We start from the raw sequence: 20,656 nt of genomic DNA, 5'->3' as shown, positions 1-20,656 counted from the left end.
CATTTGCCACTGTTCTGCCCATCTAACCAACCCATCTATATCGTCCTGTAGCCTGAGGCTTCCCTCTTCGCTATTTACCACTCCACCAATTTTCGTGTCATCTGCGAACTTACTGATCATACCTCCTACATTTATATCTAAATCATTAATATACACTACAAATAGCAAAGGACCCAGCACCGATCCCTGCGGTACACCACTGGACACAGACTTCCATTCACAAAAACCACCTTCGACCATCACCCTCTGCCTCCTGCCACTAAGCCAATTTTGGATCCAATGTGCCAATGGATCCCATGGGCTCTTACCTTCTTGACCAGTCTCCCATGTGGGACTTTGTCAAAAGCCTTACTGAAGTCCATGTAGACTACATCAACTGCACTACCCTAGTCACTACTCCACACACCTAGTCACCCCCTCGAAAAATTCAATCAAATTGGTTAGACATGATTTCCCCCTGACAAAGCCATGCAGTTGATTAATCCTTGCCTCTCCAAGTGGAGACTAATTCTGTCCCTCAGAATTTTTTCCAATAATTACCCTATCACTGATGTTAGGCTCACTGACCTGTAATTCCCTGGTTTATCCCTACTACCCTTCTTGAATAGTGGTACTACGTTAGCTGCCCTCCAGCCCTCTGGCACCTCCCCTGTGGCCAGAGAGGTTCTGAAAATTTGTGTCAGAGCCCCTGCAATCTCCTCCCTTGCCTCACACAGCAGCCTGGGATACATCTCATCAGGGCCTGGGGATTTATCCACTTTTAAGCCCACTAAAACCGCTAGTACCTCCTCCCTCTCAGTGCTAATTTGTTCAAGTATATCACAATCCCCCTGCCTGATTTCTATGCCTACATCGTCCTTCTCCATGGTGAACACAGATGCAAAATGTTCATTTAAAACCTCACCTACATCTTCCGGCTCTACACAAAGATTGGCACTTTGGTCCCTAATGGGACCTACTCTTTCTCTGGTTATCCTCTTACCCTTAATATGCTTATAAAACACCTTGGGATTTTCCTTTATTTTGCCCGCCAGTGTTTTTTCATGCCCCCTCTTCGCTCTCCTAATTTCTTTTTTAAGTACCCCGCTGCACTTTCTATACTCCTCTAGGGCTTCCACTGTTTTTAGTCCTTTGTATCTGCCAAAAGCCTCCCTTTTTTTCCTAATCCATTCTTGTATATCCCTTGACATCCAGGGTTCCCTGGGCTTGTTGGTCCCACCCTTGACCTTTACGGGAACATGTTGGCATTGTACTCTCTCTGTTTCCTTTCTGAAAAACTCCCACTGCTCTGATGTGGATTTTCCTACAAGTATCTGATCCCAGTCCACTTTGGCCAGATCCTGCCTTATCATATTAAAATCGGTCTTCCCCCAATTTAGAACCTTTATTTCCGGCACATCTTTGTCCTTTTCCATGACTACCTTAAATCTCACTAAATTATGGCCACTGTCACCAAAATGCTCTCCGACTGACACTTCTACCACTTGCCTGGGCACATTCCCTAGAATTAGGTCCAGTACCGCCCCCTCTCTTGTAGGACTTTCTATATGCTGGCTCAAAAAGCTCTCCTGGATGCACTTTAAAAATTCAGCACCCTCTAAGCCTTTCACACTCTGACTATCCGCGTTAATATTGGGGAAGTTGAAATCCCCTACTATTATTACCCTATTATTTCTACACTTCTCTGAGATTTGCTTACATATCTGTTCCTCTATCTCCCCCTGACTGTTTGGGGGCCTGTAGTACACTCCCAGCAAAGTGCTTGCCCCCTTTTTGTTTTTAAGTTCTACCCATATGGCCTCATTAGAGGAACCTGCTAAGATATCATCCCTCCTTACAGCAGTAATTGACTTCTTGATTAATATTGTGACACCCCCTCCTCTTTTACACCCCCCTCAGTCTCACCTGAAGATTCTATACCCTGGAATATTGAGCTGCCAGTCCTGCCCCTCCCTCAACCATGTCTCTGTGATAGCAACAATATCATACTCCCATGTGTTCATCAACACCTTCATTCATCTGCCTTACTTGCAAGACTCCTTGCATTAAAATAAATGCCATCCAGCCTTGCCATACTCCCTTGTGCCGTTACATATTTGCTCTGCCTTCCAGGCTGACTTATTTTTTCCTCTATAGCTCCACTCCTTATCCCATCCCCCTGCCAAGTTAGTTTAAACCCCCCCCCACCAACAGTACTAGCAAACCTCCCCGCAAAGATGTTAATCCCGTTCCGGTTCAGGTGCAACCCATCCGATTTGTGCAGGTCCCACCTTCCCCAGAAGCAGACCCAGTGATCCAGGAAACTAAAGCCCTCCCTTCTGCACCAACTCTTTAGCCGCGCATTCATCTGCTCTATCCTCCTATTCCTATACGCACTAGCACATGGCACCGGGAGTAATCCAGAGATTACAACCTTTGAGGTCCTGCTTTTTAATCTGCTACCCAGCTCCCTAAATTCTTGTTGCAGGATCTCATCCCTATTTCTACCCATGTCGTTGGTACCAATGTGAACCACGACCTCTGACTGTTCGCCCTTCCCCTTCAGAATGCCCTGCAGCCGTTCAGTGACAGCCTTGACCCTGGCACCAGGGAGGCAACATACCATCCTGGAGTCACATCTGTGGCCACAGAAACGTCTATCTGTTCCCCTTATGATAGAATCCCCTATCACTATTGCTCTCCCACTCTTTTTCCTTCTCTCCTGTGCAGCTGAGCCACTCATAGTGCCACGGACTTGGCTCTTGCTGCATTCCCCTGAGAAACCATCTCCCCCAGCAGCATCCAAAATGGAAAATCTGTCGAAGAGGGAGATGGACCCAGGGGACTGAGAAATAAACTACTTTAGATATATTACTGCAATTTTTAATTATAACCTTATGAAAAAACAGGTAAAATATGTGCAGTACGCTTTGTACTGTGTTGTGGAACAAGTTCAAGCAGTTTATAAACAAGTTCAGATTTATAGCATCTGGCATACAGTTTAACACACAAGGCGAAATAAGACTTCAACCTCACACATGCGACATAATCCTTTGGACACTGAACCTTCAAACAGACATTGTAGTTTCAGCTAATGTGCCTAAAAATTTGGAAGTGTCTTTCTACATCTGTTTCTATCTACTATATATTGGAAACGGTGAGGATAATTTTCACCTCCACTGCTTGGGTGGTAATCTAATGGAGTGGATCACCTGCTCATTATAGAACACGCCTGAAGTTCATTTCCATTGAAATCAGACAGAGAACTCTCAAAAATTCTTGGAAGACAATGGCTGAAAGATAATGAGTTGAAGCAGCTGATGAATTAGCAACAATCCCTGAAGCATCAGTGAAATTCCCAACATCTGAGCAAAACGATCAGCAAAATAAAATGGGAAATAGAACCAAAAGATTCCCATCCCTCCACCTGATAAGCAAGTACCCCCATTCCCCCTCAGATCTGCCCCCTCCCCCACTGACAAGGAATCATGGACACCCTACCTCCATACTGCACAGTAAGTTGTGGATTGTGCTCATTCCAACCAGCGTAGGACCGCACTTGGCATATTTGAGCAGGCTCCCATCAAATACAGGAAGGTGGGCTGCTGAGCCATTTGCAGGCCCACCTTAAAATTGCATCAAAAGAGTCTTGGGCACCAATGGAGCGGTCAAGGTGGTCGATTTGCAGCTGCCCAGTTTTCAGGCGAGAAACGGGCAGCCAGTAGTTGTGTCTTTCTTCATTTAATGCTACAATTTAAAAAAGACACAGTGTAATTTTGAAGCCAACTGATTATCTCCACATGTGGTTTGTTAACAGAAAAAGGTCAATGCTAATCGTGTACACCTGTGAAGCAGAGGGGGAGAGGGAGAGAGGGGGAGAGAGGGGGAGGGGGAGAGGGTGAGAGGGAGAGAGGGGGAGGGGAGAGGGGGAGAGGGAGAGAGGGGAGGGGAGAGGGGGAAGAGGGGAGGAAGAGGGGAGGGGAGAGCGGGGAAGGGGGAGAGGAGAGGGAGAGAGGGAGAGAGAGAGAGGGGCAGAGGGAGAGAGGCAGTGGCAGTTTTTCCCTTATAATTTGATTTTTTCTTTAAAGTTGAATTTGTAAAATAAACCATAGCTTCTAGAGGCATAGAATACAGAAGCAAGCAAGCAAGTTATGCTAAACTTGTACAAGGTATTTCTTAGCTTGCAATTGCAGTTTGAAGGGTAAATTTATAAATCCATGGTGCTGGCAGGGAGCCACACCAGCTGGCAATGTATATTGTAAATTTGGACACGCTTTTCCAATCACGGCAGAAAAAATGGACATGCGCTGGCCCACGGTGCACGTTAAATTGCATTGGATGCTTGGGAAGGAGGACATGCCTAAATTCTTCGACAGAACTTTCTCATCCTGTCCCTTTGATTCCCCCACCCCCACTCAGCTCCTGACTTAACTACCTTTCCTGAACCCCAGTGCCAGGAAAGTGAATTTATTAAGCAAACAGTGATATAATAGCCATATGCTTACAGTAGCAAGTCATTTATATTTAATACCCATTCCATCACTAGCAGTGGAGCCTGTCCAATTACCAATAGCCACCATTATTGCTTCCTGGCATCCCTGATAATGATCTAGGATTAGTATCAGTCAGCTAGATGGTACAGAAATTACTATTATTGCTATGAAATTTTATTCCAAATTTAGAAAGGTCAAGTTGTAATGGTGTGGTGCTGCTCTTGGTAATGCTTTTGATGTATGATTGTTGGTGAAACTTTTTCACACTACAGAATGATGTTCCAAACTTTACAATGCTCTATTGTTCTTCCCTTGTGTGCTAAATCTTATTTTTTTAAATACATATATTTGCAGGTTACACTTGAGTTGTCCAGTGAAGTTGCTCAAGAGTTCTACAGCATAAATCAGATGAGTCAATCATTAGCATTTCGTGCTATATTTAATGCAGTCCAGGTTAGTAACAGATACAAGTTACTCTCCTCTCTTCAACGTGCTGAATTGTATAGCTGTAACCACCCTCAGGTAGTTCAATAAGTGCCTACTCTTGTGTGTGGACCTAGTCAGTGAGTATCAGTAGGCTATTCAACTGTGGGAGAATCACAGCCAAATTTGATGTCCATATACATGCAATTTGTATAGTGATCAAGAGCAGGAACCCTGGATTATTTCTGTTCTCTGTAGGTGAGGAATACTGAGACCAATTGTGACTACCTAGATTGAGTTTGTCTCTATTTCTCAATTATTCATTGGGTGGCGAATTTACTCACTGAGCCATTGGGAGCATTCGAGTCCTGGACTACAAAAATTCTAATCTCAAGTTGTCCTGGATTTCCACCCTCATATCTTGCTTTTCAGTCCTTTATTTGTTCTTTATCATTATCTTTTGTTCTTCCTTTCGTTTCACATTCTTCTGTTGTTTAATGGAATTGCTTTATGGGCCAGTTTTGCAAATATATGCTTCCTGCAGGGAGGCTTTCCCACCTGGAGCACATATCAGGAAATCATGCTTCTCGATGTGCTCCCTCTGATTTTCTGTCCATTAAGATTAATGGAACAAAAATCATGAAGAGTGTGACTCAGTCTCTGAATTTGTGGTTCTGATAGGCAAGGCTCCACACCAGGAGAACTCATTCATAAAATTGGTCATTTTATTTCTCATTCAGTTTTTCACTGTAAGAGTACAGGCACCCTTCAACTTCTATCCAGGATTAAGGGATCATCTCTGGTTCTGTAAATTTCTCTAAATCTGTTTTACAACAGACACCTTTAAATATTTGCAGGAAATCAGCTTTGTTGACATTTAGGAAAAGGACATAGTTTAAAATTCTAGTAAAAGATTGTTCAGAAGTAAAATTAAATTAAAAATGAGAAACTCAATGTATGATAAAAAATAAAGGAAGGATTGTGGTTTATGGAGAATTAACTCATTCCTTGATGATAGACTTGTTGGTTATAAGTGTGGTGTATGTAACCTGTTCCACCTTAAGAGAACTACCTTAAGAGATGTACTACTTTCTCTTGGCTGCTGTATACTGTAATACTGTAATACCGGTGGTGACCACACCGGTATATAAGTGTTGTGCAAGGATTTGCTGGGCAGTTCAGCCCTGACCTTCGAATAGTAAAGACCTGTTAAAAGTTATTCTTGTTGTCTGTGTCCAGTGATTGATCCTAAACCTAACTGGAACATACAGACTCAACAGTGGCGACGAGTCCGATCTTACCCTGCGGCAAAATTACATCCAAGGCAGCTTCGTCCTCAAAACGGGCGTCGAGAAGAGGCATCCGCCCTCATCATCCTGCTGAGCACCATCGCACGGGAGGCATCGAGAACCCGGGTTAAAAAGAAATAGAATTCTGACCACGAAGCCCTCCATCAGCGACAGGCAGTGATCATCCCTTCTACCACGGTGGTGGGTAAGCCGATCAGCGACACGAGCAGAAAGTCGGCCGCATTGGCTGTGGAGTAGGGGAGGGAAAACGGAGGAATAAGGGTGGAGAGCTCGACCACGGCCGGTAGAAAGGGCCGGGCTGCAATCGAGGCCGAGAGGCGCAGCGACTGGGGCAGCTTAAGGCTCGAGAGCCGCGGCGAACTCAAACGCAGCCGGTGTACAGGACCGGGCTGCGAGCGGGGCTGCGAGGCAAAACAGCATCGGGGAGTTGAGAAGCTTAAGGCACGAGAGCCGCGGAGAATTCAAACGCAGCCGGCGTAAAGGACCGGGCTGCAAGCGGGGCTGCAAGGCAAAGCAGCATCGGGGAGTGAGAACCGCTGGGGAGGCGAGAACGGCAGCAGCAAGGCAATCGCCATTGCAGCCAGCGGGGGAAGAAGGCAAACGCGGGAATCCGCCATTGTAGTCGGCGGGGGAAGAAGACGAGCGCGGGAAAGACCGCCAAGCGCGGGAAGCCGCCATTATAGTAGGCGGGGGAAGAAGACAAGCGCGGGAAGCCGCCATTTAAACTTGCAAGGATGCCTAAACATGGGAGCATTAATACCTTTGATAGTGATGTCGAAGATTGGACCACGTATGTAGAACGCATGGAAGTTTATTGTAAAGCAAATAAGGTACCAGATGATGAGAAAGCATTAACCTTATTAAGCTCAATGGGGGCGAAGACATACGGGCTATTGAAGCACCTTCTATCACCAATTAAACTGGCGGATCAGACCTTCGCGAATATTGTTACTGTCCTGAAAAATCATTTAAACCCCACGCCGCTGATGATAGCGGAACGATTTAAATTTTACAGAAGAACGCAGTTGAAAGACGAAAGCAACGCTGAATTTTTAATTGAACTACGTAAGCTATCGAAGTACTGTCAGTTTGGGACAGGGCTAGCAGATGCGCTGAGAGATAAATTTGTGTGTGGATTGTTAAAAGAAGGAACACAAAAGCGACTGCTTGAGGAGAATGATCTTACGCTTGATAAAGCTGTCACTATTGCAGCATCGCAAGAAGCCGCAGCAAGAGGCACTGCGGAAATGCAGCTACGGTCACCGGAACTCTGTACCAATCAAATGGTCTTGAGTACAGTAAAATGTTATCGTTGTGGAAAGACAACACATGATCAGAACCAGTGCTGGTTCAAAAATCAGGAATGCAGAAAATGTGGCAGGCTTGGTCACATAGCTAAAGTATGCCGGTCAGGAAAGAAGACCAGCAACAAAAAGTCACCGCAGGAAAAGTACAAAAAGGTACACAAGGTCACAGAGAACAGTTCAAACGAACAGAAGTCAGATTCAGACGCCAGCAGTAATGAACTGGGTAGTCTAAGAGTACACAATGTTGGTAAGGAAGCAGACCTCCAAACAATTTGGGTCACACTTCAGATAGCAGGAGTCCAAGTGAAGATGGAATTGGACACTGGATCGGCATTGATGGTCATGAATAAGAAAGATTACAAAAGGTTATTCCCACATATTCCCCTACGGGATGCGGAGATTGTATTGAAAACATACACGGGGCAAAGAGTATACCCCATCGGGAAGATAGAGGTAAAGGTGGTCCACAAGGGCAAAGAAAGCCGAGGAATGGACTTATATGTGCTACCTGAGGGAGGTCCACCACTACTGGGACGGGAGTGGATTAGGAAAATAAATATGGACTGGCATTCCTTAAAAGCACTAACGGTAGATTCCGGTACAAAAGATGTCAAACCTAAGCGATTGTCCAGAATATTGGACGATGCTAAAGAGGTGTTCCAACAAGGACTGGGAACACTGAGAGGAATTACGGCAAACATCAAGATTGAAGAACATGCAAACCCGAAATTTTTCAAAGCCAGACCGGTACCTTATGCAATACGACCTGCTGTGGAAGCTGAGCTGGAAGGGCTAGAACGTTCAGGAGTACTGCCTAAGGTAGACTGGAGTGAGTGGGCCACGCCCATTGTCCCAGTCATGAAGCGTTCATCAAGCAACAAGCCGGGGGAACCGGGGAAGGTTCGCATCTGTGGTGATTTCAAGATCACTGTTAATCCGGTGCTTCACACGGTGCAGTATCCGCTTCCACGGATTGAGGATATCTTCGCTTCATTGTCTGGCGGGAAACACTTCACCAAGATAGACCTGGCGCAGGCGTACTTACAGATGGAAGTTGAAGAAGAGTCACGCCAGTATCTCACGATCAACACGCATAGAGGCTTGTACCGGTATAATAGACTGGTTTTTGGAGTGGCATCGGCTCCAGCAATTTGGCAGAGGGCCATGGAGCAGGTATTACAGGGAATTCCAGGTACACAATGTTACCTGGACGATATTCTGATTACAGGAGATGATGACGAGGAACACCTTGCAAACTTGGAACTGGTGCTCACCAGATTGAAAGAATATGGTCTTCGAGTTAATCGCCAGAAATGTGAATTCTTTCAGAAGCGGATCTCGTACTGTGGTCATGTCATTGACCAGGAGGGGCTTCATAAGTCTCCTGACAAGATCGAAGCTGTTGTGAAGGCTCCCACTCCGGATAATGTATCCCAATTGAGGTTGTTTCTAGGGTTGATTAACTATTACCATAAGTTTCTGCCAAATTTATCCACGGTGCTGCACCCGCTGAACGCTCTTTTGCAGAAGGGAGTACCATGGAAGTGGAGCGAGGACTGTAAGAGGGCCTTTCGCGAAAGCAAGGCATTGATCACCTCAGAGGAAGTGTTGGCTCACTTCAACCCAACGCTGCCTATTCGTTTGGCTTGTGGTGCTTCTCCATATGGTATTGGGGCAGTACTCTCACACAAGTTGCCAAATGGCCAGGAGAGGCCAGTTGCGTTCGCATCCAGTTCATTGACCTCCGCTGAGCGCAATTATGCTCAGATAGATAGGGAGGCTCTCAGCCTTGTGTGGGGAGTAAAGAAGTTTAATCATTACCTGCAGGGCCAAAAGTTTACGCTTCTGACAGACCACCAGCCGTTGTTATCCATTTTTAACCCTAAGAAGGGTGTTTCGGTGATGACAGCACAGAGACTCCAGAGATGGTCCCTTTTCCTAGGGGCACATCAATATCAGATAGAATTCAAAGGTACAAAGCAGCATGGTAATGCTGATGGGCTGTCGCTCCTGCCACTACCTACAGAGGAGGAGGCACCGACGGTTGACCCTGTTGAGTTATTTCACTCGACCATCATCGAATGTTTACCAGTCACCAATGCAAGTATTGAAAGAGAAACCAGGAACGACCCGACACTGTCCAGGGTCTACGAAGTGACAGTGAAGGGATGGCCAGCACATGGTGATCCACTGTTACCGGCATTCTCAGCAAGACGAGAACAGCTGTCCGTCTGTCAAGGAACATTGATGTATGGAACAAGGGTGATTATTCCTCCTAAGTTAAGAGAGAGAGTTCTAAAGGAACTGCATGAAGGTCATCTGGGGGGAGTCAAGATGAAAAGCCTTGCTAGGGTTTATGTGTGGTGGCCGGGTATCGACCAACAGATAGAGGAGCTGACGAAAAGCTGCTCAGGGTGCCACAAAGTGCAAAATGCACCTCCGATTGCACCGCTGCATCCATGGGAATGGCCTTCAACCCCATGGCAACGTGTACATATTGACTTTGCTGGTCCTTTCATGGACTCCATGTTTTTAATTGCGGTGGACGCACATTCTAAATGGCCAGAAGTGATTAAGATGACTACCACTACCTCGGAAAAGACGATCGCGGTGTTAAGAACAATATTTGCGAGAAATGGATTGCCAGAACAAATATGTTCAGACAACGGACCGCAGTTCGTGTCAGAAAAATTCCAGGGATTCATGAAGAAGAATGGGGTGAAACATTATACCTCTGCCCCATATCATCCGGCTACAAACGGGTTGGCCGAGAGATTTGTACAAACGTTTAAAAAAGCAATAAAGGCCATGAGCGAAGATCAGATTCCACTACAACACAAGGTGGACAAATTCCTACTGGCATATCGAAACGCCACTCATGCAGTGACAAACCAAAGTCCTGCCATGATGTTCTACAACAGGAGGTTGCGGTCCAGGTTGGACTTGTTAAAACCAAATGTGCGGAGGGAAGTTGAAAACAAACAGTTCCAGCATATAAATAACAAGACCACTCGGAGTTTCGAAATAGGACAACCAGTGTTAGCCCGGGACTATAAAAACGAGAAATAGCAATCTGGAACAATTCGGGCCAGACAAGGACCCCTGATGTACACGGTAGATATTGGTGAAAATGTAATACGGCGTCATGCTGACCAACTGGTAGAATCGAGAACAAGGGTCGAACCCATGGTTACGGCAGAGACAACCGTGAAAGAAGTTAGTGAACCTGAAGCATCTACCTCAGAAGTGAATGTACCTGATGATGATGTCCAATCCATAAGAGACCAACTAGATGAGTCACCCCAGCAACGAGAATCAGAGACCCCTGAAAGGCGTTATCCAACTCGAATCAGGAGGCCTCCTCAGAGACTGAATCTTTGAACTGTTTTGCATGAAGTTGTATATATATATTTTATTATGTTATGTTAAATGGGGATATAACTGTTAAGCTAAAAAGGGAGGATTGTGGTGTATGTAACCTGTTCCACCTTAAGAGAACTACCTTAAGAGATGTACTACTTTCTCTTGGCTGCTGTATACTGTAATACTGTAATGCCGGTGGTGACCACACCAGTATATAAGTGTTGTGCAAGGATTTGCTGGGCAGTTCAGCCCTGACCTTCGAATAGTAAAGACCTGTTAAAAGTTATTCTTGTTGTCTGTGTCCAGTGATTGATCCTAAACCTAACTGGAACATACAGACTCAACAATAAGGTCATTGGTTTATTTCCCATTAAAGCAATGCTCTTCATTCTTAATTGTAAAGCTGGTGTTTTTTAATGTGCTGTGATTTGCCTCATTTTTTCTTTAGGAAGTGGGAAAACAGAGACAAAAGCAAAGTGGGAGTGAGAAACTTGCAGCTTCATCTGATCATCTGATAACGATGCTATTGGAACGGCAAAAACATCGAGAGTTACATAGGTAAATAGACTTCAGCTATTGTGAATATGGTTCACTTTCCACTTTGTTAGTGACCTGTCTATCACCTCTTAGGACTTATTAATGAACCAGATGCTCCAGAAGAATGATTCATTCACTATAACTGGAGGTACTGCTGCAATAGTTTGAATTCATATGTATGCAATTCCTTTATACAGTAGTTGATATTCAATACGATGCAATATTGATGTATATTATACTTTATTTCCAAAGTTCAAAACGCCACCTTTTGAATCTGTTTATACTTATAGAAAATAATCCACCAACTGTGTAGAATTTAATTAATTTTATTGTTTAAATAGGCTAATATCAATGCAAAACATAATGGTCGGGAATTTCCTTGTAGCTGCTTCCACTCCACCGCCATAACTTTGGGGTTTCTGCCACACTTCCGGCAAAGTTGTGACGACAGAATGGGAGCAGTTCCGAGGAAATTCCCCACCAATATTCTGTAGAGATCTTATTTAACAGAAAATTGTTACTGCTCTAACTCATAGTGCAACAATTACTAACCTATCATATGTTAAAGACAGTAAGTGTTCTCAAGATTCAAATGGTGAACATAATAGTATGTGACTAATTGATTACAGTCAGGCAGCCCTAACGTTATGTGACAACCCAGGACTCAACCCTAAGAAATCCCAAGCTATTCCCTTAAGAAGAAAAGTCATGTTCCCATTCATCAAAGATATGCACAAGTGAGAAGAATAAAGTTTTCGAAGTTCAAAGTAATCAGAAAGCATTTGGCATTGAATAGATTACATAGATTTACATAGAATGTACAGCGCAGAAACTGGCCATTCGGCCCAACTGGCCCATGCGGGTGTTAATACTCCACAAGAGCTTCCTCCCACCCTACTTCATCTATCTCTATCATCATAACCTTATATTCCTTTCTCCCTCATCTGTTTATCTAGCTTTCCCTTAAATGCATCTATGTTAATAATCTCAACTACTCCATGTGGTAACCAGTTCCACATTCTAACCACTCTCTGAGTACATAAGTTTCTTATTGGATTTATTAATGATTATCTTATATTTATGACCCACGGTTTTGGATTCCCCGCAAGTGGAAACATCTTCTCTACGTCTACCCTATAGTAACAAAATGTTCTTCAGGAAAAACAAAGTTAGCCGTTTAATATTCATCATTCAGCTAATGCAAAAATGTACATGCAGAAAAACAGCCATGCATAGCGAGGCTAAATGAACGAGTGGAAGCCGGATAGCCCAAAAGAAACATTTTGCAGCACCATCCAAACAGACCCACAAAACCATAAGTTTAAATTGAAGCTAATTCCCCACAATGTTAATTACTCCACCCACTGTATGGAAAAGCTCCCCACTCCCACAAATGCAGGATCATTGCCACCCGCAACTCCACGACACCACACAATCAGTAAAGATGGTGGACAGTCTCAAGCCCTCCCTGTACCACTGACCAACCAAAGCAAACCCCCAACCCCATAAGCATAAATATGGACAACCCCACCCCACTAGCAAAGATTCCATTGTATTCAGGAGACCAGTATCCAGAGATGGAAAATGTGATGGTCGTTGAGGAGACTACCATTTCATCCCAACTCCAAAACACTGAGTAGAGATTACAGCAGTCTCCACCCCCCTCCCCCACCACCCCCACCCACTGAACAGAGAAATGACAATAGATATTGGTACACGCACCCAACTAGTAACCAGAGATGAAAATTGTGATTGCCAAGGGCATACTGACGTGACAAGAAAGGATTGGAAGCTCGAAAACCAGAGCAGTAACTGTTTGCTCTGCTAAGAAACCGAAAGTTAAGAAACTGAAAAACCTTGGGCAGGTGACCACCCCACTGAACAAAAAGCATGGTACAGCCCCCCATAACTGAGCAGAAATCTTAGGAACTACTCCTACACCTGCTCTGACTGAAATTCAGGACACCTCCCCTCCACTGCCCACCATGCTGAAATCAACCCCACCTCACCCCTTCAACGGTGTAGAAATACAGCCATCAATCTCCATGCACCGGGCAGAAACAAGCACAACAACTCACACTCACCAGCAATTAGGGCACAGTCCTCTCCCCATTGTGCTGAAATAAGGGCACCACATCACTGAGCAGAAATCAGTACACAAGGTTCTCCCTCCAAGAAGTCCGACAACACCCTCCCATTGTACAGAAACATCCCAACCCCTCCTCCACTGAACAGAAATCCGGTTACTAGCCCCCAGCCCCCATTCCCCACATGGCAGAAATTTGACCAAATCTTCCACCCACCCCCTCCCCCACTTCAGGCAAACTCAGCCTTCCCCCACCCACCACTGATGATAAAGAGGCCCTGCTGCTCCCACCCCCATTGAGGACAAACCTGGCCTTCCACTCTGCCCCAACTGAGGCCAAAGCCGACCTTACTTCACCCTCCCATACCCAGTGGGCACAAACTGAGCCTTCCACCCACCACAGAGCACAAACTTGGCCTTCCCCTCCCCTAAGTACAAACCTCCACTGCTTGCTAAACTGAATCTTGTCCCTCCACCCCCACAGAGTAAATTTGGGTCTAATCCTGCCCTTTGTGAGCAGTAACTCACCTCACCGTGTGACAAGCAAAGTTACCCCCTCCCAACTGTTAAGAAATGATTCGGGATACAACTTGACTTTATGCAATAATGTATAATGGTTGATTGCGAGTTGGCAGCCCGCTTTACATCTCTTCTGATTTTAATTTCCATTGACTTCATGATCTACCCCATTGTCTTCCAGCCCCTTACCTTGAACTGATTTCCTCACGTGACAAGAAAAATGATCTCTTCCACCCCACGGAGATGGAATTGCACGCTGGCCCAGTGCAACTTCCCACTTCCAGTGAAAGGACAGTTTGTCCAGGCCCAGTGCCATCTAATCCTTCGTCATCCACCACTGTCCCTGCTCCTCCACCCCCATCCCACTCCTCTTTCTCTCCTCTACTTTCCATGTCTACCCCCCCCCCCAACCCCCGGTGGCTCCCCCTCTCCCCTCTGCGATGAAAGCACATACCTGAAGTACATACTACACCAGTAGGTGCTGCTATGATAGGGCTGTGCAATGTTAAACGATCATGTAACGTTAGTCCAAAAGGTATTTGTTGCAGTTGTATTCTGGCAGTTTGGTGTCTTCCGGGCCCTCCACATCCCAGACCCGTACTTCCAGTGCAGAAATTTGCCTTGCCTCTTCCTCCTATTCCCATCCCCACTGATTGAGTGGGGGCTTGCTCTACACCCTGCCCCTGTTAAATGAGTTTCTAGGGCCAGCAGCTCTCCCTCCCCACTGAGTGAGTTTTGTGGCCTGCCCTCTCCCCCTGCCCAGTGAGTGAGTTGATCGGTCATCCAGTCCCCCACTGAGTGAGGTAGCCAGCTCAGTGCCCCCATTAAGGTAGATTCCCTGTCGTTGCTCCACCTGTTCCCACCCCCTCCTCTGTCACTTCCCACTCACCCATTCACCTCTGCCCTTAACCCTGCTTCTCACTCTCTCCTTCTCCATATCTCTCCCAAATTCCATATCTCTCTTTAGCTATGCTCCTCCACTCCCTCTTTCCTCTCACCCATCCTCACCCTCGCCCCTCTTCTCTTTACCTCCCCTCCTCTCCTCCTCCCCTGCTCACTCCCTGTCACCTTTTCCTCTTGCCATTCCCCTTCCCCACCCCACTCACCCATCCCTTACTCTTCCTTTCCCTTCTGCCTCTTCCTCTCCCCCCTTCACCCCAACCCCCCCACCCGCCCTCTTCCCTATGGCCCTTTCCCCATCCCTCTTCGCCTAGCCTCCTCCTCTCTCTTCCAGTCCCCCTTCTCACTATGATCTCCCTCTTCCCCTATTCTCCATTCTCTCTTTCCTTCTCCCATTCCCCTCATCTAGCACCCCCCTCCTTCTCCCATTCCCATCTTCCTCCTCCCCCTTCACTTCCTTGGTCCATATATTCCCCCACTCTCTAACCCTGCTTAACCTGAATACTGTACTGGGTCTTGACTCCCCGTGTTCAGTGCCACAGGAGATAGACTAGTAAATATAAAAACGATGTGAAAAATATGAGTGGCTTGAAAACCCACAAGCCTACTGTTGCTAATATTTCAGAAACACCTGGAGAATTAGCCAGAAATTCTGGTTGCCACATATCTGTTGTGGTTTCGACAGTGGTTCTCAGGAAGGAGAGGATAGTGCCTCTGGCTCTTTCTGTTACTATGTCACCTAATATACAAAAAAAGGATTAACTGTCTCAGATCAATTACACAGTTTGTTCTTGTTCTAATTGAGTTACTGAAAAGGCCTATTGAATCCCAAATAACAAAGGTTGTCAGTTCAAGACTTCCAAAGGTGCAGTGACTTTCCCATGTCACTATGTGTGTCAATCTGTGGTGAGCTTGACATTATTACAATGTCAGTCATTCCCCCTAAGCTATTAGATTTGGTCAATAATGTCCCCTTGTTCTGCTTGATAGTTTTAACAACAACAACAGCCTGCACTTGTATAGTGCTTTTAACATCTCAAAATGTTCCAAGTCACTTCGCAGAAGCGTAATCAGATAAAGAAGGAGATATTAGGAGGGGTGTCTAAAAGCTTGGTCAAAGAGCTGGGTTTTAAGGAGAGTCTTAAAGGAGGAGGGAGAGATGGAAAAGCGGAGATGTGTAGGGGAGGAATTCCAGAGTTTAGGGCCTAGATGGCTGAATGCACGGCCACCAATGGTGAGGTGAAAAGATTTTGGATGCAAAAGAGGCCAGAGTTGGAGGAAGGCAGAGTTCCCGAAGGGTTGTAGGGCTGGTAACGGTTACAGAGATAGGATGGGCGAGGCTATGTAGGGATTTGAACACGGAGATGAGAATTTGAAATGTGAGACACTGGGGGACTGGGAGCCAGTGTAGTTCAGCGAGCACAAGGGTAAGCGGAACTTGTTGTGGGTTAGGATAGGGGCAGCAGAGTTTTTGATGGGCTCAAGTTTATGGAGGGTGAAGCATGGGAGGCCGGCCAGGAGAGCATTGGAATAGTCTGGAGGTGAAAAAGACATGGATTAGGGTTTCGGCAGCAGTGCGCTGAGGCAGGGGCAGAGATGGGCAGTTTTACAGAGGTGGATGTAGGCGGTCTTTGTGATGGAGAGGATATGTGTTTGGAAACTCAGCTCGAGGACAGGTAAGATGTTGAGGTTGCAAACAGTCGCTTCAACCTGAGACAGTGGCCGGGAAAGGGATGAAATCAGTGGCAACGGTGTGGAGTTTGTGGCGGAAGTGAAAACGATAGCTTTGATTGACCATGTCAAAGGCTGTAGAAAGGTCGAGAGGGCCAAGGAGGGATAGTGCACCACAGTCATAGAAGGTGCAATTTGTGACTTTGATTATGACTGTTTCAGGCCTGTGGCTGGGATAAAAATCTGATGGAGAGATTCAAAAACATGAAGTTGTGGGAAAGGTAAGCACGGATATGGGAGGCGACAACATGTTCAGGGACTTTGGAGAAGTAATTTTGGGGGATTGTCCTATGAGGAGAGATTGAGTAGACCAGGCCTATATTCCCTAGAATTTAGAAGAATGAGAGGTGATCTCATTGAAACATATAACATTCTTACAGGGCTTGATAGGATAGATGTTGGGAGGATGTTTCCCCTGGCTGTGGAGTCTAGAACTAGGGATCACAGTCTTAGAATAAGGGGTCGGCCATTTAGGACGGAGATGAGGAGAAATCTCTTCACTCAAAGGGTTGTGAATCTTTGGAATTCTCTGCCCCAGAGGGATGTGGAGGCTCAGCCATTGAGTGTATTCAAGACAGATCAATAGATTTTTGGATATTAAGGGAATCAAGGGATATGGGGATAGTGGGGAAGGTGGAATTGAGGTAGAAGATCAGCCATGATTTTATTGAATGACGGAGCAGGCTCGATGGGCCAAATGGCCTACTCCTGCTCCTATTTCTTATATTCTTTTGTTCTCATGAAAGGGAGGCTGAAGATGGGGTAGTAGTTAACAAGGATAGTGGGGTTGAGGGTGTTTTTTGAGGCAGGGTTGCTGACAGCGGTTTTGAAAGGGAGGTGGACTATTCATGAGGATAGGGAACCATTTTCAGTTTCAGATAGCATGGGAGCCAGGAAGGGAAGTTGGGTGGTCAGCAGTTAGGTGGAAATGTTGTCAGGAGAGGAGGAGGAGGTGGGTTTTATGGGCAAGAGAGGGCATGAGGGGAGATAGGAGAGAAACTGGAGAAAGATGCGCATTCAGGGCTAGGTCAGGCAGCACCCATCGGAGAAGTTTATCTTATTGGCAAGGAGAAGGGACGGATGCAGCGGAGGCAGCTGAATGGATGGTCTCAATCTTAGTGGCAAAGAAGTCCATGAACTCCTTGTACTTGTTGGAAGTGAGGGTGGATGGGGGAGGGCAAAGAAATTTGCTGCCTTTTATGCTTTTACTTCAATGGATATCTGTAACGCTTGGGATCACATACGGTAAACCCACACTTTCAAAAGGACCACTCAAAAGTAGGAGGGTAATCACATTTTCCTGACTCTTCCTTGTATTTCATGACACATCGCCAGAAGTGCTGTTAATATAACTATATTCTCTTAGTTTGGCAGAATCTATCCATCTCACTCTCAAACTGAGTCCAATTTGAGAAAGAGACTGAGGGGAAGTGGGGGGCGGGGGGAGGGGTGGTAGTGGTGGAGGAGAATAACCATGTTCTTTTTTAATGATCTATTGGTTGGTGTTGTCACAGATAATCTGAAATGATTTTGTTGATTCTTTCCTTCTCTTTCCCCCACACCAAAATGTTTTGTGTTACAAAATGCTGCTATAATAATATAAGAAACCTGTCTACTTGAAGATGACAAAGAGACGGTGCTTTAAGTGATTGCAGTAAATCTTCAAAGACTCCGCTCCCAGCACTAAACTTTGAGCAAGATTCTGCTACGGGAGCGGAGTTTTCGAAAATTTGTCCCCATTTATGTACCGTATGAGGTCAATTAGTTAAAACACCTCCCTTGCTGCTATTCTGGCCTGATGGGTATGCAGGCATTTTCTAACTCATAGACTGACGTTTACACTATTGCATCTCCTAAAATAAAAAGCTAGCTTGAATTTGTTCACTAATGGCTATGATTTCATCTTTAACTTGTTTATTAATTATTTTCAATTCTACAGAAAAGGATTATGGGGTCACACTCTAGACATGCAACACTAAGACGAGGAAACATGAAGGAAAGAACCCCTAGTTGATGACTGCATGCAACCCTGTAAATTGTGGTAATTGATTTGATGTACAGTGACAATACTCAACAGCATGGAATGATATGGCAAATTAAAAACTACATATAGCAAGAACACTATCAGGAAATAAAGATTTTGGTTGTTCAGACGTGGAATTGCAGAAAAAGTCCCCCCCCCCACATTGCCAAGACACATACACACAAGTAGGGGTTGATTTTCCTGGGAACACCTAGCCCCCAGTTGCAAAGACCAAGAAAAAGAAATTGGAGACCTGTTATGCCAGGTACCGGCCCCCTTTATATTGCCCTGAAATTGCTGGAATGTCCCTTGAGAAGTGGAGCAAAAGGCACAGGCCAACTGCTGTCTTGGTAATGAGACAGCGGCTCCCCAAGGAACTGGTGGTGAGCCTTGCTCCTCAACCCCATCAGAGTGGAAGATTTGAAAGGGTCCAAGTAGCAAAGCAAAGTAACCCAAACAATAATTTTTAAGAAGGGACCCAATTTGATGTTTAAGTTTGGAGGCTTTCAGGCTGTTCTCCATGATTGTAGTGAAAGTTTGTATAATTGAGTGGCTTGCTTGGTAAATCATCTGAGGACATTATCCTCTGGGATTTCTGTGGAGCTTCTCCCAATTTCCTGCCATAATTTGAGCGAAATCTTTGCCGTTTCATGGCGTTTCTCCAGCGTTTCTGCTGATCTTCCAACAAACCTCCGACAGGAGATTGGGGAACCCCTCGTGGAAAAGCTACCGCTAACATTCAGCGACATAGTGTAGACTGGAGTCACATGTAGGCCAAAGGAGGTAGGAGCGGAATGTTCCCTTCACACTCCTGAACCAGCTGGGTTTTAACAACAATCCAGCAGTTCTTCCCATTCCCTCCCCGACCAGCGAGTTGTCTCGGAGTAACCATTTGGCAATCCCAGCTCGCCATCTGCATACTAATGAGGCCTATCCACCAAGATGGTTTGGACCTCTCACTGGTTCGCCGGGCGGGTGGCATGATCACGACATCTGCTGCCCGTCTGATTAGTGCACCAGACAAGACTTGCGCCTATTGTGTTGTGAGCAAGTATTTGCTTTCCATTGTGCCCTTACAATAAGTCACACCAAGGAAAAGGGCGGTGATATATCCTCATTTAGAGAGCCTTGTACATAAGAACATAAGAAATAGGATACTTGGATTTCACACAAACGTATGAAAAGACTGGCACTACAATTAGATAATGTAATGTTGCAGTTTTTATTACCTTCTGTTCGGTTTCACATTTGGCTGCTTCCTGAATTGTTCATGTTTTTTGTACATTCCCCATAAGGTGTAATATAGTAATAGTCCTCCCTGATGATTTTTATTTCTGGAGTAATGGATATTAACTCCCGAGAAATAAAAATAAAAAATCCATGCAACCAGAGTAAAATTGCTTGCTGTGGGCATGCAACTGATTGTGATTTACCACTGTAATAATTTTCTAACATCGGTTTAGGGACTCTCTTGCAAGTTGAGTGTTTTGAGACTCCCTCCCATACTGGAGGTCTATGCGTCATTAAAAGCTGAGAAACTCTCTCAATGTATATAATATTATTATAAATTGCCTCTTTACAAAAACATAAGCCTCCTACATCCCCCCCTCCAGTGATTTAAAAATAATCCCCTCCAGCATCAACCTGGATTTAAAAAATAACAAAAAAGGTTAATAATAGTCATAGAGCAGCAGAACATATTCACCACAGGGTACATTTTAACCCCGGGGAGATACCAGACAGGCGGGGAGATTGTTCCACCCGCTTGATGTCCTTGGTGCAAGGCCAAAGCCCTTTGATTGACGAGATGCAAGCGCTAAATCAGCAGACAAGTCGACAATGCGTGTCAAGATTTTTGTGGGGCCAAAAAGAGCATATATGTAACCTGGTTTTCAAGCGTCCTGTAGTGGTCTCTTTAAGGACCACTGGCTAGGATGCTTAACGCCTGACACCAATGGGCAGAGCATGCACGTTGCACACTCTAC

The 20,656-nt window shown here is 45.4% G+C and overlaps 1 protein-coding gene across 1 annotated transcript in view; it reads left to right on the top strand.

The window, feature by feature from the left end:
• The window catches only part of LOC147123265 (uncharacterized), a 160,395-nt gene extending 140,163 nt beyond the window's left edge, over window positions 1–20,232 (top strand). Inside the window, exons 8-10 of the mRNA XM_085969947.1 lie at window positions 4,827–4,925; window positions 11,324–11,433; window positions 18,588–20,232. Coding sequence (XP_085826073.1) covers window positions 4,827–4,925; window positions 11,324–11,433; window positions 18,588–18,627 — 249 coding nt within the window. The 3' untranslated portion in view covers window positions 18,628–20,232. The remainder of the gene's footprint in view (window positions 1–4,826; window positions 4,926–11,323; window positions 11,434–18,587) is intronic.
• Window positions 20,233–20,656: the final 424 nt, after the last annotated feature.

The sequence above is a fragment of the Somniosus microcephalus genome, chromosome 2, assembly GCF_052327205.1.
Source record: "Somniosus microcephalus isolate GS21.2 chromosome 2, FLI_Smic_1.0, whole genome shotgun sequence".
In the NCBI taxonomy this organism is placed as follows: domain Eukaryota; kingdom Metazoa; phylum Chordata; class Chondrichthyes; order Squaliformes; family Somniosidae; genus Somniosus; species Somniosus microcephalus.
Note: the sequence above shows the minus strand (reverse complement) of the source record. Positions and strands in the feature narration are given on the sequence as shown.